This window comes from Scyliorhinus canicula, chromosome 23 (assembly GCF_902713615.1).
Source record: "Scyliorhinus canicula chromosome 23, sScyCan1.1, whole genome shotgun sequence".
NCBI classification, from domain to species: Eukaryota; Metazoa; Chordata; class Chondrichthyes; order Carcharhiniformes; family Scyliorhinidae; genus Scyliorhinus; species Scyliorhinus canicula.
In genome coordinates, this window is record NC_052168.1 from 5,218,824 (window position 1) to 5,244,697 (window position 25,874).

General features: G+C 50.4%; 1 protein-coding gene and 1 non-coding gene across 3 annotated transcripts in view; one reads left to right on the forward strand and one right to left on the reverse strand.

Moving 5' to 3' along the window:
* The window catches only part of LOC119956367 (potassium voltage-gated channel subfamily C member 1-like), an 87,500-nt gene extending 62,577 nt beyond the window's left edge, over nucleotides 1-24,923 (forward strand). Inside the window, exons 3-4 of one of the 2 annotated variants that reach the window (XM_038783530.1) lie at nucleotides 11,668-11,862; nucleotides 24,593-24,923. In XM_038783530.1, the coding sequence (XP_038639458.1) occupies nucleotides 11,668-11,862; nucleotides 24,593-24,657 (260 nt within the window). In that variant the 3' untranslated portion in view covers nucleotides 24,658-24,923. Of the gene's footprint in view, nucleotides 1-11,667; nucleotides 11,863-23,413; nucleotides 23,875-24,592 lie in introns of those variants that run through there. The other variant, XM_038783529.1, reaches the window with a different exon arrangement.
* On the reverse strand, nucleotides 17,673-17,744 carry trnac-gca. The gene has a single exon. It is a non-coding gene; the product is annotated as a tRNA-Cys (tRNA).
* Nucleotides 24,924-25,874: the final 951 nt, after the last annotated feature.

Below are 25,874 nucleotides of genomic sequence, written 5' to 3' on the forward strand. Positions count from 1 at the left end.
GAATATGTACTGTACAGTGTGTTACACAGCAAGGAGGAATATGTACTGTACAGTGTATTACACAGCAAGGAGGAATATGTACTGTACAGTGTGTTACACAGCAAGGAGGTGTATGTACTGTATAGTGTGTTACACAGCAAGGAGGAATATGTACTGTACAGTGTGTCAGACAGCAAGGAGGAATATGTACTGTACAGTGTGTTACACAGCAAGGAGGAATATGTACTGTACAGTGTGTTACACAGCAAGGAGGAATATGTACTGTACAGTGTGTTACACAGCAAGGAGGAATATGTACTGTACAGTGTGTTACACAGCAAGGAGGAATATGTACTGTCCAGTGTGTTACACAGCAAGGAGGAATATGTACTGTATAGTGTGTTCCACAGCAAGGAGGAATATGTACTGTCCAGTGTGTTACACAGCAAGGAGGTGTATGTACTGTACAGTGTGTTACACAGCAAGGAGGAATATGTACTGTACAGTGTGTTACACAGCAAGGAGGAATATGTACTGTCCAGTGTGTTACACAGCAAGGAGGAATATGTACTGTACAGTGTGTAACACAGCAAGGAGGAATATGTACTGTCCAGTGTGTTACACAGCAAGGAGGTGTATGTACTGTCCAGTGTGTTAAACAGCAAGGAGGAATATGTACTGTATAGTGTGTTACACAGCAAGGAGGAATATGTACTGTCCAGTGTGTTACACAGCAAGGAGGAATATGTACTGTACAGTGTGTTACACAGCAAGGAGGAATATGTACTGTATAGTGTGTTACACAGCAAGGAGGAATATGTACTGTACAGTGTGTTACACAGCAAGGAGGAATATGTACTGTACAGTGTGTTACACAGAAAGGAGGAATATGTACTGTATAGTGTGTTACACAGCAAGGAGGAATATGTACTGTATAGTGTGTTACACAGCAAGGAGGAATATGTACTGTCCAGTGTGTTACACAGCAAGGAGGAATATGTACTGTACAGTGTGTTACACAGAAAGGAGGAATATGTACTGTATAGTGTGTTACACAGCAAGGAGGAATATGTACTGTATAGTGTGTTACACAGCAAGGAGGAATATGTACTGTACAGTGTGTTACACCGCAAGGAGGAATATGTACTGTACAGTGTGTTACACAGCAAGGAGGAATATGTACTGTACAGTGTGTTACACAGGAAGGAGGAATATGTACTGTACAGTGTGTTACACAGGAAGGAGGAATATGTACTGTACAGTGTGTTACACAGCAAGGAGGAATATGTACTGGAGTGTGTGTTACACAGCAAGGAGGAATATGTACTGTATAGTGTGTTACACAGCAAGGAGGAATATGTACTGTCCAGTGTGTTACACAGCAAGGAGGAATATGTACTGTACAGTGTGTTACACAGCAAGGAGGAATATGTACTGTACAGTGTGTTACACAGCAAGGAGGAATATGTACTGTACAGTGTGTTACACAGCAAGGAGGAATATGTACTGGAGTGTGTGTTACACAGCAAGGAGGAATATGTACTGTACAGTGTGTTACACAGCAAGGAGGAATATGTACTGGAGTGTGTTACACAGCAAGGAGGAATATGTACTGTACAGTGTGTTACACAGCAAGGAGGAATATGTACTGTACAGTGTGTTACACAGCAAGGAGGAATATGTACTGGAGTGTGTTACACAGCAAGGAGGAATATGTACTGTACAGTCTGTTACACAGCAAGGAGGAATATGTACTGTACAGTGTGTTACACAGCAAGGAGGAATATGTACTGTACAGTGTGTTACACAGCAAGGAGGAATATGTACTGTACAGTGTGTTACAGAGCAAGGAGGAATATGTACTGTCCAGTGTGTTACACAGCAAGGAGGAATATGTACTGTACAGTGTGTTACACAGCAAGGAGGAATATGTACTGGACAGTGTGTTACACAGCAAGGAGGAATATGTGCTGTATAGTGTGTTACACAGCAAGGAGGAATATGTACTGTACAGTGTGTTACACAGCAAGGAGGAATATGTACTGGAGTGTGTGTTACACAGCAAGGAGGAATATGTACTGTACAATGTGTTACACAGCAAGGAGGAATATGTACTGTACAATGTGTTACACAGCAAGGAGGTGTATGTACTGTATAGTGTGTTACACAGAAAGGAGGAATACGTACTGTACAGTGTGTTACACAGCAAGGAGGAATATGTACTGGAGTGTGTGTTACACAGCAAGGAGGAATATGTACTGTACAATGTGTTACACAGCAAGGAGGAATATGTACTGTACAGTGTGTTACACAGCAAGGAGGTGTATGTAGTGTACAGTGTGTTACACAGCAAGGAGGAATATGTACTGGAGTGTGTGTTACACAGTAAGGAGGAATATGTACTGTACAGTGTGTTACACAGCAAGGAGGAATATGTACTGGAGTGTGTGTTACACAGCAAGGAGGAATATGTACTGTACAATGTGTTACACAGCAAGGAGGAATATGTACTGTACAATGTGTTACACAGCAAGGAGGAATATGTACTGTACAGTGTGTTACACAGCAAGGAGGAATATGTACTGTACAGTGTGTTACACAGCAAGGAGGAATATGTACTGTATAGTGTGTTACACAGCAAGGAGGAATATGCACTGTATAGTGTGTTACACAGCAAGGAGGAATATGTACTGTATAGTGTGTTACACAGCAAGGAGGAATATGTACTGTACAGTGTGTTACACAGCAAGGAGGAATATGTACTGTACAATGTGTTACACAGCAAGGAGGAATATGTACTGTACAGTGTGTTACACAGCAAGGAGGAATATGTACTGTACAGTGTGTCACACAGCAAGGAGGAATATGTACTGTACAGTGTGTTCCACAGCAAGGAGGAATATGTACTGTACAGTGTGTTACACAGCAAGGAGGAATATGTACTGTACAATGTGTTACACAGCAAGGAGGAATATGTACTGTACAGTGTGTTACACAGCAAGGAGGAATATGTACTGTACAATGTGTTACACAGCAAGGAGGAATATGTACTGTACAATGTGTTACACAGCAAGGAGGAATATGCACTGTACAGTGTGTTACACAGCAAGGAGGAATATGTACTGTATAGTGTGTTACACAGCAAGGAGGAATATGTACTGTACAGTGTGTTACACAGCAAGGAGGAATATGCACTGTATAGTGTGTTACACAGCAAGGAGGAATATGTACTGTACAGTGTGTTACACAGCAAGGAGGAATATGTACTGTACAGTGTGTTACATAGCAAGGAGGAATATGTACTGTACAGTGTGTTACACAGCAAGGAGGAATATGTACTGTACAGTGTGTTACACAGCAAGGAGGAATATGTACTGTACAGTGTGTTACACAGGAAGGAGGAATATGTACTGGACAGTGTGTTACACAGCAAGGAGGTGTATGTACTGTACAGTGTGTCACACAGCAAGGAGGTGTACATGCTGGACAGGCTGTTACATAGCAAGGAGGTGTATGTTCTGGAAAATACGTTCGAGAGCAAGGAGGAATATGTACTGGACAGTGTGTTACACAGCAAGGAGGTGTAATTACTGGACTGTGCATTATGAAGCAAGGAGGTGTATGTAATGGACAATGTGTTACATAACAAGGTGGTGTATGTACGAGATAGTGCGTTACACAGTCAGGCGGTGTATGTACTGGAAAGTGTGTTACACAGCCAGGAGGTGTGTGTACTGGACAGTGTGTCACACAGTTAGGAGGTATGTGTGCTGAACCGGTTGTTACACAGCAAGGAGGCGTGTGTACTGGACAGTGTTACACAGCAACGAGGTGTATTCACTGGACAGTGTGCTACATAGCAAGGAGGTGTATGTACTGGACCGTCTGTTGCACAGCAAGGAAGTGTACGCACTAGATGGTGGGATACACAGCAAGGAGATGCAGGTACTGGACAGTGTCTCACACAACAAGGATGTGTATGTACTGGACAATGTGTGTATGTAGCGGACAGCGTGTTACACAGCAAGGAGATGCATGTACTGGACAGTGTGTTACACAGCAAGGAGGTGTATTTATGTACAGTGTGTTAGACAGAAAGGGGGCTTGGAAATCTAAACTAGAAACAGAAGAGGCTGGAATCACTCAACTGGCCTGGCATCACCTGTGGAGAGGGAAACAGAATTTGCATTTCTTCGGAACTGAGAAAAGTTGGAGATCCAACCAGATTCTAAGCAGGTCCAGGGCTGGGGAATACAGGGATATCAATATTCAATGTGAATTCTACTTTATCATCCACATGGAAAGTCATTTCATTGATTTTATGCTAAAATCTTAGATATAAATGGATATTCACAATAAAATATAGAAAATGACCCAATCACGAGGTCTGACCTTGATTTAATGTGTGTTAAAAACTGTTCCAATGCACGAAAACACTCAATCAGTGATTCTCACCCCGAGCTCATATTCTCTCTCGTGCATCAGCCTCTTGTTGCAAGTTATTCTCGCAAAGTCGATACTAATTTTGGAGCCCATTTGCCCTGTATCTGAGGGATTGCCCCTTTTGCCTGGGTGCCACCAAGAGTCGCACTGAAAGAAGGGCGGATTGCCGTCCTTTGTGACACTTTTTGGGCTGCATTCCCACGTCCCCACGCCGTCGTAAAAACTGTGGACTTTCATTCCAGAAAAACTGGCGTGAAAGGGACACATATCCCTCGCCCTGCAGGTGGCTAGCAGGGACCCCGCGGTAAAACCAGCAGATACGAGCCCCCGCACTTCCCGCCTGAGCCGTGCGCCAAGGCAGACTCCGACCGCGTTGTTGGACATTGAGAATAGACTCCCCGATCGGCCGCGCGCCCGACCCTGACCGCCCGCCCAAATATTGCCCTGGCCGCCTATAAGGCCCCCCATGCCCTCCGATCGGCCTGCCCCCGACCAGGGCGGCCCCAGACTCAGTCCGCAGCCGCCCCCACACCGTATAGTGTTCCCTCTAATTCAACCTTTTGGGCTGAATCTCCGCCCCCCCCCCCAGTCGTGTGTTTCTCAGCACCGAGCCGTTTGCTGGTGGCGGGATTCTCTGCTCCGGTTGAAGCCACCCCAAGCCGCTGGGAAACCCTCGGGCGGGGGCGGGGGGTGCTCCCAGCGCGACCAGGGAACCCCGCCAATTGCGAACAGTCGCAAATTTCCGGCCATCATCTACTTTTACATCTGGATACCTGTAGCGAAGGACTATTTAAATGTCCACGTCACAGGAAAACATCATTGACGTTTTTTCCCCCGAAATTCTACAACTAGTTCTTAAGTCGGGTTTTTGTTCCGTTTAAGAGATTTGGTGTCGGCCGTATTTACCGGACATCTCCACCGTGTTCCTGTAGTCTCCTTTGCCATCTCTTAGAGACCCACAGGTGCCGTATCTCCAGCCTACCTCAGGGTCGTTACGCCCTAACACCCTGATCGACAATGATTCGCAGAGAAGACGGAATGTAAAGGTGTCCATACACGGCCCTGAGGTGATTGAGGGATTCATTAACATGCCACGAATCCCACAAACTAGGGAAGGTCTGCGATAGAGTGGGAGACAGGAGCGATGAAGTGACAAAAGAGACAAGATGAAAGGGGGATGGTAACGCGACGAGTAAAGAGACTAAAGCTGCAGGCCCAGAGGAGATGTCAAGAACGCAAAACAAAATTATCAACCCAACAGCTGCTGCCCGAAGCTCAACAGAATAAGTCAACGGAGGCAAACGTTATGATCTGAAATGGTTGAACTCACCGTTGAATCTTGGAAGGTTGGATCAGGATCCGACGGAAGGAATGGTCCCCATGGAAGGCTGAGAGGATGGGTTTTGCAGCTGATGTCTGCTGGAGTTGGTGGGAATGTTGTGGGGGCATGGGAGGAGCGGGGGAAGGAATGGGAGCAGAAGAACAGGGAATGGAGTGGGCAAGGTCAGTTGGGGAAAACCTTCGGTTGAGTAGCCTTCCACCTCCCTGCAGTCTGGTCGACCTAGTTCATTCCTGAATAACCCGTAACATCTCTTCCCCCTTCCCACCGCAGCTTTCAAAGCAAGCACAGGAGGTGCAACACTTACTCTTCTCGCCCCATAAGGTGTGGGAACAAAAGCGGGCCATTCGGCCCATCGAGACTGCTCTACCATTCAGTGAGACCATGGCTGATCTAATATCATCTTCAAACCCACTTTCCCGCCTTATCCTCGTAACCCTTATTGATTAAATATCTGTCCATCACAGACAGCCTTGAACATGGTCAACGCCCCAGCCTCTCCAGCTTTCTGCGGTAAAGAATTCCACAGATTCACTGCCCTTTGAGAGAAGAAATTCCTCCTCATCTCTGTCTCAAATGGACGACCCCTTACTCTGAGATGATGCCCTCTGGGCCTAGACTCTCCCACAAGGTGAAACATCCTCTCAGTGTCTACCCTGTCAAACCCCCTGAGAATCCTGTATTTCTCAATAAGGTCGCCTCTCATTCTTCTAAACTCCAATGAGGACAGGCCCAACCTACTCAACCTCTCTGTGATGTTCTTTGTGTTGCTGATTCAGGAGAATCAGACCACAGTCTAGCTTTTACTTAAACAAAGCTATGATTTTATTTACACCACTAAACTGGGTTTCGACACTTAGTCCTTTAGTATACATAATTGATCAATAACATCTGACTACACTCACCTACTGCTAATCTCACTGGCGGGATAAACTATAATCTAACCTTCTCACACTATCTGCTGTATGACCTTCACTAGCTATCTCCTGCGTGCACGCCTCCCCTAAGGTCTAGTGTCACTGCCTTATATAGTTGTATCTGCAGCTCCCTCCAGTGGCTATTCACGGTCCTACATTAACCTTTGTAATGCTGATAGTTATGATAATAACACACTCTCCTCGCTCCCCTCCACACGCGGGATCAACTGAGTGAACCTTCTCTGGACTGCCTCCAATGCCGGTGTATCTTCCTTCTCACTGACCCAAGGCCCCAAAATACCCCTTTCAGGTAAAACAGTGATTTACCTCCATGTCTTTCAACTCAAAGTTCACAATGCGGCCTCCTCTACTCTGGGGAGACCAAACGCAGATTGGACGATTGCTTTTCTGGACAATTCCGTTCGATCATTTTAAGACTTTGACCAACTCCCACGCTGACCTCAGGGTTCAATTCCGGCCTCGGGTGACTGTCTGTGCGGAGTCTGCACGTTCTCCTCATGTCTGCGTGGGTTTCCTCCGGGTGCTCCGGTTTCCTCCCACAGGCCAAAGGTGTGCAGGTTAGGGTAGATTGGCCGCAGTCAATTGGCCGTTAGTGTCCAAAAAGGTTAGGTTGGGTCACGGGGATCGGGTAGGGGTGTGGGGCTAGGTAGGATGCTCCTTCCAAGGGTCGATGCAGGCTCGATGGGCCGAATGGTGCCCTTCTGCACTGTCGGGATGCTATTCTGCGATTTGGTGATGATTCTGTGCTTCACCGTTGCACCTTCTCCCGACACGTCCTCCGGTTCTTGTCTCAATACCACATTTCTTCCCTGCAGCAACGTTCCCTTTGTCAGGTAACCATACAGACCCCACAGTCTCCCGTCTTTCACCCTATCGCAGACCTTCCCCTTCTGCTCTTTCTTCCACATTCCCTCCACCCCAACCCCCACTGCCTGCCTCTGGACCCGCTTAAAACATGCTGCATCTCTAACTTTTCCCAGTTCCGATGGTAAACGCGCCGATGGCGAACTCCCGCCGCGGGTTGTCCGGCAGCTGAGGATGTGAACGATTATAGCGGCAGGACTGGAGGATCCCTCCACAGGCCAACACACACCTCGGGGACGGAGGGGTTGGGGGGGGTGGTTTGCCCCACCCATTAACTCTGGTCTCCCTTTCCCCATAGATGCTGCTCGACCAGCTGAGTGTTTTCCATTTATTATTGTGTATGTTGTGAGCAGCACCTTAAATATCAGAGCTATAAGGACTGGATAGCTTTGTCACACAGGGATGTGTATGGACTGGGCAGCGTGTTCCACAGTGTTTTATCTGGTATCTATCGGGCAGCACGATGGCACAAGTGATTGGGCAGTGCGGCCGCACAAGTGATTAGCACTGTGGCTTCACAGCGTCACAGGTTCGATTCCCGCTTGGGTCACTGTCTGTGCGGAGTCTGCACGTTCTCCCCGTGTCTGCGTGGGTTTCCTCCGGGTGCTCCGGTTTCCTCCCACTTTCCAAAGACGTGCAGGTTAGGTGGATTGGCCATGCTAAATTGCCCTCAGTGACCAAAAAAGGTTAGGAGGGGTTATAGGGGCCTCACGGTAGCATGGTGGTTAGCATCAATGCTTCACAGCTCCAGGGTCCCGGGTTCGATTCCCGCTTGGGTCACTGTCTGTGCGGAGTCTGCACGTTCTCCCCGTGTCTGCGTGGGTTTCCTCCGGGTGCTCCGGTTTCCTCCCACTTTCCAAAGACGTGCAGGTTAGGTGGATTGGCCATGCTAAATTGCCCTCAGTGACCAAAAAAGGTTAGGAGGGGTTATAGGGGCCTCACGGTAGCATGGTGGTTAGCATCAATGCTTCACAGCTCCAGGGTCCCAGGTTCGATTCCCGGCTGGGTCACTGTCTGTGTGGAGTCTGCATGTCCTCCCCGTGTGTGCGTGGGTTTCCTCCGGGTGCTCCGGTTTCCTCCCACAGTCCAAAGATGTGCGGGTTAGGTGGATTGGCCATGCTAAATTGCCCGTAGTGTAAAGGTTAATGGGGGGATTGTTGGGTTAGGGGTATGTGGGTCTAAGTGGGGTGATCATTGCTCGGCACAACATCGAGGGCCGAAGGGCCTGTTCTGTGCTGTACTGTTCTATGTTCTATAGGGTTTCGGGGACAGGGTGGAAGTGAGGATTTAAGTGGGTCGGTGCAGACTCGATGGGCCGATTGGCCTCCTTCTGCACTGTAAATTCTATGTTCTTTCTGTGTGTAAGTCCCATAGACAAGGATATGTACGGGTTGGACAATGTGGGGGCTGAACTAATTGGAACTGTTTCCAAGTTTGCTGCCAAGAGTAGAATTATAGATCCTAAAGAAATCTCTAAATTGGTTTTATTAGTAACAATCATGCATTAATGATCCCTAGTGTTGGATTGTCCCCAATCTGAAACTTTTCAACCCATTCATACTTTGAAAGGTCTCCATCAGGTCAGTTCTCAATTGCTTCCTTCATGAAAAGATAGCTGTAACCTCTCACCCTCCTGATTCTCATGGAGCCCGAGGTATTTACAGATAAAGGAGGCCATTCGGCCCCATTCTGCCTTACTGGCTCCTGGAAAGAGCAGCCATGTTTAGTTCCCCAGTCCCCAAGTCGCTCGCACTCGAGCACTTGTCCAATTCCCTTTGCAAATTAGTTACTTTTTTTCGACCCATCAGCCCTCTGAGCGAAAAGAACTTCTCCTCGTCTCCCAACTATGGACGGGATTCTCCGTCCGATCACGGCAGCCGGATTCTCGGGCCCCGCTTGGCGCCAGGTTCTCCGTCCTGGCTCGCAGTGGCAAAGGGGATGGACCCGCAATGGAGAATCCCGGCCTCCTATCTTTTGTCAACGATTTTGAATCTGTGAGGTTTTTCTGCTCGACGCCGTCGAAACCTATCATCGTCAGGGCAGCACGGTAGCATTGTGGATAGCACAATTGCTTCACAGCTCCAGGGTCCCAGGTTCGATTCCCGGCTGGGTCACTGTCTGTGCGGAGTCTGCACGTCCTCCCCGTGTGTGCGTGGGTTTCCTCCGGGTGCTCCGGTTTCCTCCCACAGTCCAAAGACGTGCAGGTTCGGTGGATTGGCCATGATGAATTGCCCTTAGTGTCCAAAATTGCCCTTCGTGTTGGGTGGGATTACTGGGTTATGGGGATGGGGTGGGTAGGGTGCTCTTTCCAAGAGCCAGTGCAGACTCGATGGGCCGAATGGCCTCCTTCTGCACTGTAAATTCTATGATAATCTTGGTCACCCCTTAAACCTCCTGGCTCCAGGGGTGGGACAGTACAAACTTTTTTTGCATCTTGTCTCAAGTCCCTCACCCCCGGCAGCATCCTGGTAAACCCTCCTGGGGGGGGGGGGGGGGGGGGGGGGGAATTCTCCGTCGACGGGACCCTTGGTTTCGCCGGCAGCGCACTCACGCCCATGGATCTCCCAACGGCCTGGGTGGGTGCCCACAATTAGAAACCCTATTGGTCGGCTGCTGCCGGGATGGAGGATCCCAGCTGCCTGCGGGGGGGGGGAGCGCCGGGCCGGAAAACGGGTACGGCGGGAGGGAGAATCCTGCCCCCCTGTGTTGCCCTTCTAAGGCCTTCCCTGAAGTATTGCGCCCTCAATACTGCGACGGGGTCCTAATCAGTGGTTTATGTAGTGCAACGATCGCTTTGCTTTTATACTCTAAGCTTCCATTTATAAACCCACCTTGGGGGAGATGGTGGTGTAGTGGGTAATGTGACTGGACTATTAGTGCAGAGACCTCGGCTAATCTTCCAGAGACACGGGTTCAAGCCCTGCCTCGGCAGTTGAATTTAAATTCAATTAATAAATCCGAAAAGTGACCCATCGATTATCATAAAAACCCATCCGATTTCAGAGAAGCCGGGGCTCACGGAGAGGAGGAAGGCCGAAGTCGTGGCCTTCGCCTCTCTGATTGCGCAGCGGCAAATTTTGCTCGGCGTGGCGGTCGGCATTTGATTGTTGGGAAGTATGTTTCCCGGGGTGTTTATTCGCTGTAACCTGTTTTGATGCATGTTTGTAATAAAATACATTTTCTTTAAAACCCATCTGGTTCATTAATGTCCTTTCGGGAAGGAAATCTGTCACCCTCATTTGGCCTGGCCTCGACCTGTGACCCCAGACCCACAGCAATGTGGTTGACTCTTAGGGGGCGGCACGGCAGCACAGTGGTTAGCACTGTTGCTTCACAGCTCCAGGGTCCCGGGTTCGATTCCCGCCTTGGGTCACTGTCTGCGCGGAGTCTGCACGTTCTCCCCGTGTCTGCGTGGGTCTCCTCCGGGTGCTCCGGTTTCCTCCCACAAGCCCCGAAAGACGTGCTTGTTGGGTGAATTGGACATTCTGAATTCTCCCTCCGTGTACCCGAACAGGCGCCGGAGTGTGGCGACTAGGGGCTTTTCACAGTAACTTCATTGCAGCGTTAATGTAAGCCTACTTGTGACAATAATAAAGATTATTATTATTCATCTTCCCTTTGAAACAACCTAGCCAGCCACTCAGTTCAGATGCAATCAGGGATGGACAACAAACGTTGGCCTTGAAGGTGATGCCCAAACCCCAAGAAAGAATAAATGGTCAAGTTGTTCTGCCATGGGCAGCACGTTGGCTCAGTGGGTTAGCCCTGCTGCCTCACGGCGCCGGGGTCCCAGGTTCGATCCCGGCTCTGGGTCACTGTCCGTGTGGAGTTTGCACATTCCGTGTTTACGTGGGTTTCGCCCCCACAACCTAAAAAGATGTGCAGGCTAGACGGATTGAACACGCTAAATTGCCCCTTAATTGGAAAAAAAATGAATTGGGTACGCTAAAAAAAGTTGTTCAGCCATGTATATTTGCATATATGGACGCCGCTACTGAATGAAAATCTACTCAGCAGCTTATAGTTCGAGGTAATCCTTGTGATTTTGATGAGTGATGGTTCTGTGTGTGTTTCAATTTTTCTTTTTGTCTGTCTGCCTACAAGACCCCAAACAGAACGGCGATGCTGCCAATGCTGCTTTGGCCAACGAGGATTGTCCGACCATCGACCAGGCTTTGTCGCCAGAGGAGAACCAGCCCGTCACCCCTGGAGGGAGGGAGAAATACGCCCGGGACAGAGCATGCTTCCTGCTGACCACCGGAGACTTCGAGCACTCTCCTGATGGAAGTATTCGCAAAGGTACCACATGACGCCCTCCCGGTCTCAAATGGAAAAGGGATACAAGCAGGTCCATAGTCTGAATACAGATTGGGGCGGGGGTTTGAGGAATGCAATGGGATCCTTTGCTTAACCTCCATGGGGTCCTTGAGGTGATCCACAGTGGGAGTCTTTCCAATTTCTCCTGGGCTCGGAATGGTCTCTCAGCGAATCAGTGTTCTGAAGGTTCAGCGGCTGGACTAACAATCCAGAGAGCGCAGACTCAAAATTCACCCCCCCCCTCTCAAACTGATTTGGGTTTCGGAAAGAAAGATCTGGAAATTAAAATGACGACGGTAAAGCCACTCCCGCCTCTTTCGGGAAGGAAATCTGTCCAGGCCTGGACTTATATGTGACTCCAGTTCAAAAAAACAAATAGCGGTGGCCTGTTAACTGTGGTGGCCTGGGGCAGCACGGTGGCGCAGTGGGTTAGCGCTGCTGCCTCACGGCGCCGAGGTCCCAGGTTCGATCCCGGCTCTGGGTCACTGTCCGTGTGGAGTTTGCAGATGAAATGAAAAATGAAAACTGCTTATTGTCACGAGTAGGCTTCAATGAAGTTACTGTGAAAAGCCCCTAGTCGCCACATTCCGGCACCTGTCCGGGGAGGCTGGGACGGGAATCGAACCGTGCTGCTGGCCTGCTTTAAAAGCCAGCGATTTAGCCTGGTGAGCTAAACCAGCCCCTCGTGTCCCTCCGTGTCTGCGTGGGTCTCACCCCCACAACCCAAAGATGTGTAGGGTAGGTGGATAGGCCACGCTAAATTGCCCCTGAATTGGAAAAAATGAATTGGGTTCTAAATTCCCCAAATAAACTGTGGTGCCCTACTCACCTGTGTGGGCAACTAGCGATGGACAGCGAATCGTGGCCCACCTCCCCAGAAATAAATCACAGGATGATTCCTGTGAGACTGTCTAGTAGCTGAACGAGGCAGGCTTGTGTTACTGAAATCTGAACTCCGACCCCAATCATTGGCCCTCTGCCACCATATCACTCAACTCCAGAATTCAAGATCGCTGATCTCTGAAACAGAAGTTACAATTGGCAATATCGCAGAGCTGAAATTAATACGCAATTTCTTAAAATAAGATTAGCGCAATGTTAGTGGCCAATCTAGCCCTCAGAAACTCGCTAGGGACCTAGTTTGGGGGATAATATAACGCTTGAATTTTCCTTTTTTGACCGTACAGGGAATGGATTTGAAACGTTATACCGCTCTGTAAATAAATGATACAGGATGTTGTTATGACTGTTAAAGGGGAGGCTGGGTTCGCGAGGGAGGTATATGGGACCTTCAGTCTGGATCACCACAGAGGACCTTCACGGAGGTTAAATAGCCAAAGATGAGCAAGAAAGGTAGCGGCTATCAGCACTCGAGCTGGAATGAAAGAAAGCTTTGTCTCCCACTGCACAACCCCGTCTTTCACATAATCATTCACCGCTTCTTGTTTTCAATGTGTTCTACTTGTCCCATTCCTTGGCTTGACTGGGGTGGTGGGGGGGGGGGGGGGGGGGGATAGGAGGGACAGAGAGAAGGGAGAAGTGAGGAGGACATGTCTATCTAGTGACGGTAGCACTGTGGCTTCACAGCGCCAGGGTCCCAGGTTCGATTCCCCACTGGGTCGCTGTCTGTGCGGAGTCTGCGTGGGTTTCCTCCGGGTGCTCCGGTTTCCTCCCGCAGTCCAAAGACGTGCAGATTAGATGGATTGGCCTTGCTAAATTGTCCCTCAGTGCCCAAAAAAGGTTTGGAGGGGTTATTGGGTGGAAGTGAGGGTCTGAGTGGGTCGGTGCAGACTTGATGGGCCGAATGGCCTCCTTCTGCACTGTATATTCTACATTCTATGTTCTATTTGACGAATAGTCACCGTGAAGACCAGAAGAGCTGAGATAGCGATGGTCAGTTGGCAAACAGTGACGGATACAATAGAATGTTAACCAGGAGAATCAGAGATGAATTTAGGTTTGCCTCACAGAGCAGAATCCAAGGCCCCTCTGGTTGGCGTCACATCACGAGCTGACATTCCTTCTTCATTTTTTCCACCCCCCACGTGTTCAGCCGATGAACACAATTCCAGAAAGCTCAACCCCCGGGGTACCCCCCATCCACCAGCCAACCCCTGGGGTACCCCCCATCCACCAGCCAACCCCTGGGGTACCCCCCCATCCACCAGCCAACCCCTGGGGTACCCCCCATCCACCAGCCAACCCCTGGGGTACCCCCCATCCACCAGCCAACCCCTGGGGTACCCCCCATCCACCAGCCAACCCCTGGGGTACCCCCCATCCACCAGCCAACCCCTGGTTCGAATTCCAGACTTCACTGGCATCTAAACGTGACCTTTTGCCGGGGGCCGGGAGCATCCTTTTTGGGGCCTCACTCAAGTAGCTACTTTTTGAACCGTACACAGTGCGTTTCAGCAGGGCATTTGTCTACGTAGGGCATCGCAGACATCACAGATATTCCTGCTTTCGCTCGACCACAGAAATTATCCCTTTCATTCTGGTCCATTCTCCATGGCAACCACTTGCCAACCAATCAGCACTCTCTTCTCACATGGTATGAGTTGCCGTTGATCTGATGAGTACAAGATGGAAAACTTTGACAGAAGTTTTACCCCAGCGATAATCCAAAGGAACTGAGACCAACGTTCGTGTCTCCGACTGTTGCAGGATGCCAGCACAGGCCAGGGGTACATCTCTTGACTTAAGTTAATGGGGGGGGGGATTTATTGATCAGCCTTTCGGCGGCAGAAGCCGGATTTACTGACCCCGCCTATTAGCAACGGGATTTCCCGGCGCAGTGCCCCCTCGTCGGCGGGAAACCTCCGCGACGGTGCGGGGTCGGAATATCCCGCCGGTGTGAACAGCCGGTGGATCGCGCCCAATGTTTCTCCGCACAGACAGCAAATCCATGATTTGGAACTTGTGTGTTTCAATGGAGGAAGTTCGGGGGGGGGGGGGGTGGGGGGCTACGAGTCATTGCAAAGATGTCGCACCATCAGCGAACCTGTTTCCAATTGGTTTGGTAATGCCCAGGATCAGTCAAGCTGAGGCGAGATCTCATTTACTTGAAGCAATTAGAATTTAAATTAAAATTCGAATGAATGATTCTGACCCACATAAATTGGCAGGGGCTGTTATCTCTCTGGAAGCTGCGAGGGGCGTTTTCTGGCCGGTGGGAGGGGGGGGGGGGGGGGGGGGGGGTGGTTCTTTTGGAAGGTGACAGCGGCTGGTGTGGTATCTACCGCCTGTGGCCCTGTGCACCCGGACTCTCACCGAGGCGGCAATGGCCAAACGTACAGAGGCCGACATTCGTGTTGACGCACGTTATGATCAATTCCGGGAACATAGGAGAGGCTGCCCGATGCCATGTATGTAATGGTCCCGTGTCACACGTGATAATCTCATCAACATGTGGCAATGTTTCATCGTTTGAGGTCCGTGAGTCTCCAACCCAACTCCTCACCTTTTCGACATTCACCACCCAATAATAGTACAGAGAGCAACCCCCCCACCCCCCTGCCATCACCTGCCCGTGGATTTACCAACGGTGAGAGTTGGTTTCACCGGGAAGTCCCATTACCCAGTAACAGGCGGCAGGGCCGGCCCAAGGCATCGGCAACTCGGGCAGTCGCCCGGGGCGCCATGTGCTAGGGGGCGCCAGAGACTCGGGTCCCGCGCATGCGCAGTTGGGCCGGTGCCAACCAGCGCATGCGCGGTGGCCGCCCTCCCCTAGGGCGGCCCCCTCCGCCCGCCGCTCTCGGGCCCGCCCCCCCCGCCTCGTGCCCGCCCCCCCCGCCTCGTGCCCGCCCCCCCCGCCTCCGCCTCGGGCCCGCCCCCCCCCCCGCCTCCGCCTCGGGCTCGCCCCCCCCGCCTCCGCCTCGTGCCCGCCCCCCCCGCCTCCGCCTCGTGCCCGCCCCCCCCGCCTCCGCCTCGTGCCCGCCCCCCCCGCCTCCGCCTCGTGCCCGCCCCCCCCCCCCGCCTCCGCCTCGTGCCCGCCCCCCCCGCCTCCGCCTCGTGCCCGCCCCCCCCGCCTCCGGCCCGGCCCGGGCCCCGCCCCGCCCCCGCCCCCGCCCGAAGGGCGCCGAAGTTCAGCTTGCCCGGCGCCCAGCAACCCTAGGGCCGGCGCTGACAGGCAGCTACGGGACCACTGAATACCACCCAATGCCCCCATATGTGATTTGGAATTATATCTTACCGTACCTTCTTGCCCACAAGCGGAAACACCTCCCATTTGACCCAGAGATGTGCGTCTGAGCTCATAATCAGGCCGCCTCTAAATTCATGTTTCTGCGGGTTGTGGGCGTTGCTGGAGCTAGGCCAGCATTTGTTTCCCATCCCTAGTTGCCCTCGATAAGTGGGGGTGAGCTGCCTTCTTGAGCCGCAGCAGTCCTTGATGTGTAGGTACACCCACAGTGCTGTTAGGGAGGGAGTTTTGATCCAGCGACAGTGAAGGAGCGGCCGATATATTTCCAAGTCAGGGTGGTGAGTGGCTTGGAGGGGAACCTCCAGGTGGTGGGGTTCCCAGATATCTGCTGCCCTCTTCCTTTTAGATGGTAGAGGTCATGGGTTTGGAAGGTGCTCCCTAAGGAGCCTTGGTGAGTTGCTGCAGTGCATCTTGTAGATGGTACACACGGCTGCCACTGTGCGTCGGTGGTGGAGGGAGTGAATGTTTGTGGAAGGGGTGCCAATCAAGTGGGGCTGCTTTGTCCTGGATGGTGTTGAGCTTCTTGAGTGTTGTTGGAGCTGCACTCATCCAGGCAAGTGGAGAGTATCCCATCGCACTCCTGACTTGTGCCTTGTAGATGGTGGACAGGCTTTGGGGGGGTCAGGAGGTGATTTACTCGCCGCAGGATTCATAGCCTTTGACCTGCCCTGGTAGCCACAGTATTAATATGACTGGTCCAGTTTAGTTTCTGGTCAATGGTAAACCCAAGGATGTTGATAGTGGGGGATTCAGTGATGGTAATATCATTGAAAGTTTCATTGAATGAAACATGATTTCTCAATTCATCACCTTGTCACATTTCTTTCCGGCCTAATCATGGGAATGAAATTCCTCATTATTAAGTAAACGTGGATTAAAAATTAGAAAATCCCACTTTGCACGGTAGCACAGTGGTTGGTACAGTTGTTTCACAGCTCCAGGGTCCCGGGTTCGATTCCCGGCTTGGGTCGCTGACTGTGTGGAGTCTGCACGTTCTCCCCGTGTCTGCGTGGGTTTCCTCCTGGTGCTCCAGTTTCCTACACGGTCCAAAGAGATGCGGGTTAGGTGAGTTGGCCATGTTAAATTGCCCTTAGTGTCCAAAAAGGTTCGGTGGAGTTACTGGGTTATGGGGTAGGGTAGAGCTGTGGTCTTAATTAGGGTGCCTTTTCCAGGGGCCGATGTGGACTAGATGGGCCGAGTGGCCTCCTTCTGCACTGTAGATTCTATGAAAGTCATGAAGCCATGGTTTGATTCTCTCTTATTGGAGATGGTCATTGCCTAGCACTTGTGGGGTGCGAATGTCTACCTAATCCCACCTAGAATTATAGAATCATAGAAAGATTACAGCACAGAATGAGGCCATTCGGCCAATCTTGTCCATGCCAGCCCAAGGACACCCTGCTGCCCTTTCTAATCCCACCTTCCTGCGCCCGGTATATAACCCTGTAGCTTAGGTGCAGATCCAGATACTTGTTAAGAGAGTTTAGGGTCTCTGCCTTCACCACCAACTGGGCCAGAGAATTCCAGACTCCCACTACCCTCTGCGTAAAAGAAATTTCCTCACGTCCCTTCTACCTCTTATCAAAAGAGGGGGCACCCAGATTTGAACTGGAGACCTCTTGATCTGCAGTCAAATGCTCTACCATTGAGCTATACCCCCATCTCTGTGAGTTCATTCCTTATCTGAGCTCATTGAGCTGGTATTGAGCTTCTCATTTGTGACTTCATTTGACTATTCCAGTGCACTGCAGGCTGGTCTCCCCACTGTAAATCCGTGGTCCATAGAATTCCTACAATGCAGAAGGTCCCATTGAGTCTGCACCGATCCTCCGAAAGAAGACCTCACCTGGGCCCGCTCCCCCTCCCTGTCCCGGAAACCCCTCCTAACCTGCACATCTGTAAACACTAAGGGGCAATTGTTTAGCACGGCCAATCCACCCAACCTACACATTTTTGGACTGTGGGAGGAAACCGGAGCACCCGGAGGAAACCCACGCAGACACGGGGAGAACGTGCAGACTCCGCACAGTCACCCGAGGCCGGAAGCGAACCCGGGTCCCTGGCGCTGTGAGGCAGCAGTGCTAACCACTGTGCCACCCTGCCGACTTTTTCTCACCTTTAGTGCTGTCCCCCTACCCCGCACCCTGTGCTCGCTGACCTACAGTTCATAACAAAGGCCCTGTGTTAGGCCTATAGTGATCAAGATGTGGTATCATTGCACGACTGTAAAAGATAACATGGTTACAACAGTGCAATTGCCTCTACTTCAATCATCAGGGCAGCAGGTGGCATGGAGGAAGAGATAAGTGGCTCAAGTGCTCTAGTGGCTGAATGGGTGTTTGTTATTTTGTCAAAAGCAGCATTTAAGGCGGAATACATCAAACTGAGTATCTGGAGTAAAGGACCCCTCTGGTTCCTCCACATTGGGGTGTGTCACAATGGTTGTTCCCTGTCACAGTTTAAGAGGTAAACCAAACTCAGATCGCCATTGATTTTTAAAGGGGCCTCTCTGCATTGAGTTGCCAGAGTTTTAGATGCCATTTTGACGCAAATATCCACCAACTCTTCCCTCCTGCACCAAACAGACCAGACACTGGCACCCTCTTCACTGTGGTTGTTGAGAAGGGACTTTGCCTGAAAGATGCACAATATTTGTAAATCACTCATTGATACCGAAGGGCCGATTCGTCAGCTTTGGGAGGTGACCAGAGTTTGCATATTGAAAACAAAAGGAGGGGAAACCGTCATAATTCGAAACACGACAGATTTGTCAACCAAATTTAATTGGACACAGGTTTGCTTGTATCTCTGAATATGGTCATTTAAGGTGTTCAGTGCTGTGCATGAAGTGTGCTCATATCAGTCGTAAGTAAAGTCGCCATAGCCCCATCGGCTGCTTTCCCCTTTAAGGGGGAGAGCTGACTGGCGGTGATTTAACCGGAGGTTCACCCACACCTCAGGCAAGGTTGAGAGGGCGGGGCCTTCATGAATAACCTCAGCCGGGACGGGGATTGAACCCACGCTGCTGACCTCGCTCCGCATTGCCAACCAGCCATCCAGCCAACTTAGCCAAACCGATCCCCGAATCATAGCCATACTAATAGTTACCAGATAGTGGGATTTAACTCCAGGGGGGGCAATTTCCAGCCCACCAGCCCCGTTTTCCGGTGCGTCCCCGCCAGCAGCGGGATTCTCCGTCCCGGCAGCCGGTCAATGGGGTTTCCCATTGTGGGCCACCCCGTCGGGAAACACGCGGGAGCGCTGCCGGCGAAACGGAGGATCCGCCGACGGAGAATCCAGCAGCGTCTATTTCAGATCTTGATACAAACCTCGAGAGCTTTCACCCATTCCGGAAAGCACAGCTGTTGAAAATGCCCTTGCTTTCAGACCCCAGGACCCAAGTGTTAAATCGTTTTCCCCAAGGAAAAGCAAATAGAACATTGCTGCGCCCTCGTAGTGACATTCGGTTTTGACTGGCGGAGCTGCTTAATGCATCTCTGCAAGGTTTTCACTGACCTCCGTGTAAAATGCTAATTCCAACTGTGACCGAGCACTAAAACGCAGCAGATTTATCCCCTTCAATGCGAAACTCTTCGCCAGCTTCCTGGGAGCAGCGAGATGGCAAGAAAAGTAATTTAACCTTTGCGATTAACGGGCCATGCTCAGTAGGTTGTCTGTTAAGCGCAAGGACATTCTCTGCTGTGGAGGAATTAACCAGCAGCAAAGAACTCATCATTGAAAAGAATGGCGGAACGTTGTCCTCTGTTGTCGGATACGTCCGATGCGATGTTTGCTGCTTTATTTTTATTTGGCTGGTGGCATCCTTATGTGTGTTCCCAATGGGAACGTCAGTGCCTTTCAGCAAGAATGGCGAAGTAGTGAAGGGTAGGGGCTTACTGGGCCCTTTTTTAGCGTTGTGGTTCCCTAATTGACAGGGCAAGGCTTGAGTTAATTATTCCTCCACATTGAGGCTTGTTCCTCAACCACTCTGCCTCATCAAAGTCATTCCGTTGCATGAACTGCTACCTCAACGATTCCATAATGCACCATTGCCGCTAATCTCATCAGTGCCGTACCATCGCACTTCCACTCTCCCTCGTGTGGCTTATCAGGCTGGATTATACTATTCCTTGTTATCCCTTCACCAATTCTCCACCATTTCAGTGTCCACAGGGTACATCAATACAACCGATGACCCGAAACAAACCGAGGGGGTTGCCCGGTGATTCAGTGTCAAAGGTCGATGGCAGGGATGTTTCAGAACTGGATCCCTTAGTTTGTACCCCGAGGGGCAGGACAGCGAGGAGAGGTCACAGAGTCCGTGGGCAGAGGATGAGTCATGTTGAATAGATTTTTGTTTGGTTTGTGAAACACTAAAGTGGAGGAGTCCATCCAGGGGTAGTGGGTTCCTGCCCTGACTTGAAATGACGTTCGCATTCAGGCTTCTCCCTCAGAAAATATTGACTGTTCTTTGTGGGTGGGGGGGGGGGGGGGGGGGTGGGGGGGGGGGGGGGGGGGGGGTGGGGGGGGGCTCTCACTCCTCAGGTGCCCTGGAAGATCAACCGAGGGGTGGGGGTGGGGGGGGGGGGGGGGGTGGGCATCTTGACTATGCACTTGGCGGCAATGGGAGACCACTTTATTCGAAAAGGATGGGAGCCTCTAACTTTGGGACTGAGAGGAGGGAACGCTAAGGAAATGAGGTCACAAGGTGTTTAAGATAATGCTTGCGTCTTATCAGAATTCAGTTGTTCGTGTGTCTCCGCCTTTTCTGTGTCAAAGAAAATGCAGCGCTGTTGTGTAAGCATGAATGCATGAAATAGAAGATCACTGATGTTGCCATGACTGACTCTGAGACATCTTAACTCTCTGGTCGAAGTCTCCTTCTCAGTTTCTCATTGAATTTAAAAAGGAGTCCCTCTCTGGTCAAGTGCCTTGGGCGGCATCGTTCGTTGCAAGGCTCGGGTGATGGGGGTGGGGGTGGGGGGAGGGGCCCTCTTCTTTTCCTCCCCTGCCAAACATGACCTTGCACAGTCACTGCCACATGTATAGCATGTGGACAGGGATCGCCAACATGTAATCCTCCCAGAGACACTGGGTACGAACCTATAGAGGTTGCCCGCAGTTAACAGTCCATGGGTCATTGGAGAGATTGTACAGAAGAGAGTATGTCATTCACCCAGAGCTTTAATCAGTCTCTCAACGGAATTTCAGATAGAATCTTACCCCATGTAAGGGTGGTTGTGTTTTCCCTGGAGTGGGTTAGGTGGTACAATTAGGTGGAATATTGTCCCTTCATTTCAGGATCTGGGTTGAATCCAGCCCAGAAAATATGGATGAATGACCGGTGGTTGATGAGATGCAACAATCCGAAAAGGGTTTGGGACAACCTTAGCTAAAGGGCACAATTGCCACTAACATTGCAAAGAGACACTGCAGAGATGGTTGTGCCACTCAAAGGTATTACTGCAGATGCAGGAACCTGAAAGGAGAACAGAGAATTTTGGAATAACTCAGCAGGCCTGGCAGTATCTGTAAGGAGAGACAGCAGAGTTAACGTTTCGAGTCCTTTGGCTTTTCATCAGAACTGAAGGAGGGGAGGCGAATATGCTCGAGCTGTGAGAGATTGCAACAGACAGTAGCAACTTGGCCCAGTGTGGGAGGGGAGGGTATTGCAATAGTTCAGCAACTCTTCTGACATCGAGGTTAAGGCACATTGTTGAGTCTCAGTAAAGGGAGCTGGAGTTTGACCCGAGAGTGCTCTGTGCGGGCGGCCAAGAAGGAGCTTTGCTCTGCATCACACACCTGATATGCTTGACGGGGCACAGGCTAGAGGGAATTTTACCCACCGTCTAACCCACAGTATACCTGCCCTGAGAGTGCTTGGCAGGAGAGTTGAGAGGGAGCTTTACTCTGAATCGAACCCATGGTTTGTTTGCGATGCAACTGCTGGATCTGGTCATGACTAAAATAAGCGGTGAATGTTCCATTGCCCAGAGCTAGTCTCTCTGACCCCTGATAAACCAAATTCATGGGTATTTAATTATTTTTGTTAGGAGATACTATCCACTTCATTTTGTCTTATTTTGTGCTTACTTGCCCCTACTGCCCCTCTTTTATGTGTCATTTTAATGATCAATGAGTAGATGGAGGCCCGGTGGCGCAGTGGTTAGCACTGTTGCCTACGGCTGAGGGACCCGGGTTCGAGCCCTGGGTCACTGTCCATGTGGAGTTTGCACATTCTCCCCATGTCTGCGTGGGTTTCACCCCCACTACCCAAAGATGTGCAGATTAGGTGGATTGGCCACGCTAAATTGCCCCTCAATTGGGAAAAAAAAAAAATTGGGTACTCTAAATTTATAATTAAAAAAAAAAAAATTCAATGAGTAGATTATGCTGTTCCACGAAACGGGGTCCAGGAATCATGTTTAGTGGATCAGGGCTGATCGAAACAATCTTACCCTTGTTTCCCCCCCCCCACTCCCACTAAAGTAAAATGGCTCTCCACCCATCCAGCGATGGATAGTGATCCAAGTAGCTTTTAATGAAAACCCTTGGAGTTGACCCCACAGGCCGCCCACTCAGCCAGCGAGGATGGCGTCCCATCTTGAAAGGAAATTTAAATTATCATCTGTTTTAAAATTTGTGTGGTGGGCGAGTGAATGAACGTTGGCTTCAAGGTTGGACTTTGTACCTGGTTTGGTGACGAGAGAAGGGTTGGATGGTCTGCCGATCAGGGTTAGTTCATGGCCTAGAGTTTGGAATCATCTAGAAAGCCAGTCCATTGGAGACACTCCCCCTGCCCCCCCAAAAAAACCTAGAAAAGCCTATTCTTAAAGAATCTACCACAAACAGTGAAGACCAGTGGAGGAATGAGATCTGGTATATCATTTTTAAATTTTGACTGCTATGTTAATGTTGCCAAATGTAATTAAATGAAGGCCTACCTGGAGCTTTCATCACATGACTTGTGTGTCCCATTCCCCCCTCCCCCCCCTCCCTTCCAGGCGATTCATTGGCCACATCATCCTTGTGACCCATGGCCTTCCTGCACCAATTGGAAAACAAAGATACATCACCTCAATTTTTTTTAAAAAATGCCCGACAATTGTTCTCCAGGGCCGGGCGCACACAGCAGCGTGCTAGAGATTGGCGGCCTTCAACAGCCCCCCCCCCCCCCCCCACCGGAGACTCCAGGGCACCCGGTCACCCTCAGCCTGAGTAAGGTTTGTGCCCAGAGAGTTAGGCCTTGTCTCAGAGTCTGGCTCGCTCATTCATTCTTTCGTAAATGTGCAAACAAAATTGCTTTCTTCTCTCTTTTTGAAACCCAAGGTTATGAAAAGTCGAGGAGCCTAAACAACATTTCTGGCATGAGTGGGAATGCGCTCCGGCTGTCTCCTGTCACTTCGCCCTTCAACTCGCCATGTCCGTTAAGGGGATCCAAATCACCCATTCCATCCATTCTGTAGCTTGGACTCAAAGAGTGGGAAATATTTTTCTATAGAACTATATCTCTGTCTGTGTATGTATCTATATAGGTATATATAGATATATTTATGTATATATCTAGGTATATATAGATATGTTTATATATATATATATCTAGGACTACTAAAGTCATTAAAAGAAAATACACAATGGAGACCATTGCTTGAACAATAGGCTGCATATACCAAATGACAGAAGAATCTGCTTTCTACCAATGGAATGGAAAATTGAAATGGTTAAATTTGTGACAATTGTTGGCTCATTTCGAGGAACAGACCCTCCCCCAGCTAACCCCCCCCCCCCTCCCCCGCCTCCCTCCCCCACAATCCCCTCGTGGACAGCGAGTTGGATCTTTCTTTACCTATGTTCGAAACAACATATGTTACTCCCACCCTCGCGGCCCATGTCCCCCAGGGGGTCGGGAAAGGAAAAATCAGAAACTTTTAAAAAAAGAGGAGTTGACTCTTCGAGGAGCGATGGACGCTTTAACGTAGGGAAGCCGCAGATTTCTCTTCTTTCTTTTTTCTCTCTCTCTCTCTCCCCCCCCCGGACCACATTGTATATTCTCCGTCGTGACTCTTGGTTTTAAACGAAATTTAAAGTGTGCACTCAGGATTAACGGGCCGTGCGGACAAAGGGAAGAAGCACCCACAGCGACGACACGACACACACACACACGCACACACACACAAAGGTGGGGGAAACCAGTGGAAATGACTTTCTGATCCAGGATGGAGGGGGATTTCTCATCCCCCTCGCCCTAACCCCTTTCTCCCGCATTCTAATGCATGGAACTCCATTGCAAGCAATAAGCAAATGAATACGTTTGCCTTGGTGCATGTTGAACAATTTAAAACAAAATCGAAAAAAAAAAAACTGTTTCCTTCTTTTTTTTTAAAGAAAACAATAGTTCTGTCTGAAGCCGAGTGTTTGGCCTCGCCCTAATGCATGTTTGTGATGCAAGAGCGAGGTTGATCAAAGATGTCCCCTGAGCCATTTTTTTGCTCTCTTCTCTACTCACAGATAATTATAAGGACAGTCCAGTGATTTCTAGATACATGCAACTGGAGACCGTCACGGTCAACTAGTGACACCCGCCCCCCCCCCCCTCCAATCCCCCTTCCCCTCTTTTCCTCCCGCAGCACCTCTTCCCCCGCCTCCTCTGAAGCCTCTTCATCCTCCCGCTGTCTCACCTCACCCCGACGCCCACCCACTGATCCATCCCCCCCCCCAACCTCCCTCTACCCCTTCTCCTTGCCGAAGCTTCCTCCTTCCTCCTACGACCTCCACCAACCCTGCTTGATTTCCATCGGCACGTCCTCCTCTGAACCCCCCCCCCCCCCCTCTCCCCCCCCAAAGAACAATGATAATAATAATAATCGCTTATTGTCACAAGTAGGCTTCAATGAAGTTACTGTGAAAAGCCCCGAGTCGCCACATTCCGGCGCCTGTTCTGGGGGGTGGGGGGTCCGGTACGGGAATTGGACCCTCGCTTCTGGCCTTGTTCTGCATTACAAGCCTGCTATTTAGCCCACTGTGCTAAACCCGCCCCAGCCCCAATACAGCCGCAGGAAACAGGCCCTTCGAGCCCTCCAAGCCTCTGCCGGCCACCATACCCCCACCCTTGGCCCCATAAACCCTGGCCAACAAAGAACCTTCCATTCCTTCCCTCCCTCCTCGGACCCCCCCCTCCCACCCCAAACCTTTTTCCTGCACACCCACGTTTGCCCTCCCTTCACTCTCAAGCAGGGAAACCCTTTGAAAGAAAAACAACAACAACAAAAAAAAGCCCCCTCACACCCAACCCCCCCTCCCCCCCTCACCCTCCCCAAACCAAAACACAAAACCAAAAGGCCGACGTCAGCGGCGAGGGACGCAAAAGGAGGAGGACAAACGGCGCGGAAAATGTGGCCACCAGGAACCCCCCCCGGAAAAAAAATAAAAGGAACGCCGAGGACCAATCAAAAGTGTGACGACGGCTGGTGGAATGAGGGCGGGGTGGGGGGGGGGGTGGGGTGGGTGGGGGGTGGCGGGTGGGGGGAGAGTGGAGTGAGAAATCTGGACAAAGAGGGGGGGAAAAAGGTCGCCCTGTGACCCGGGAAGGGTGGAGGGGGGGGAGGGTGGGAGGGGGGATCGAAAAAAAAAAGTATTATATATTTAAAAGGTGCATTTTTCTCAACCTCAGCATGAACTTGCATGATGTACTGTAAGGATATTTATCGTCATATGCAAAAAAAAATTATATTTTCCTTCCAGATTGCAAAACTCGATGAAAAATACGTGAAAGAAAAATTTAATCGATCAT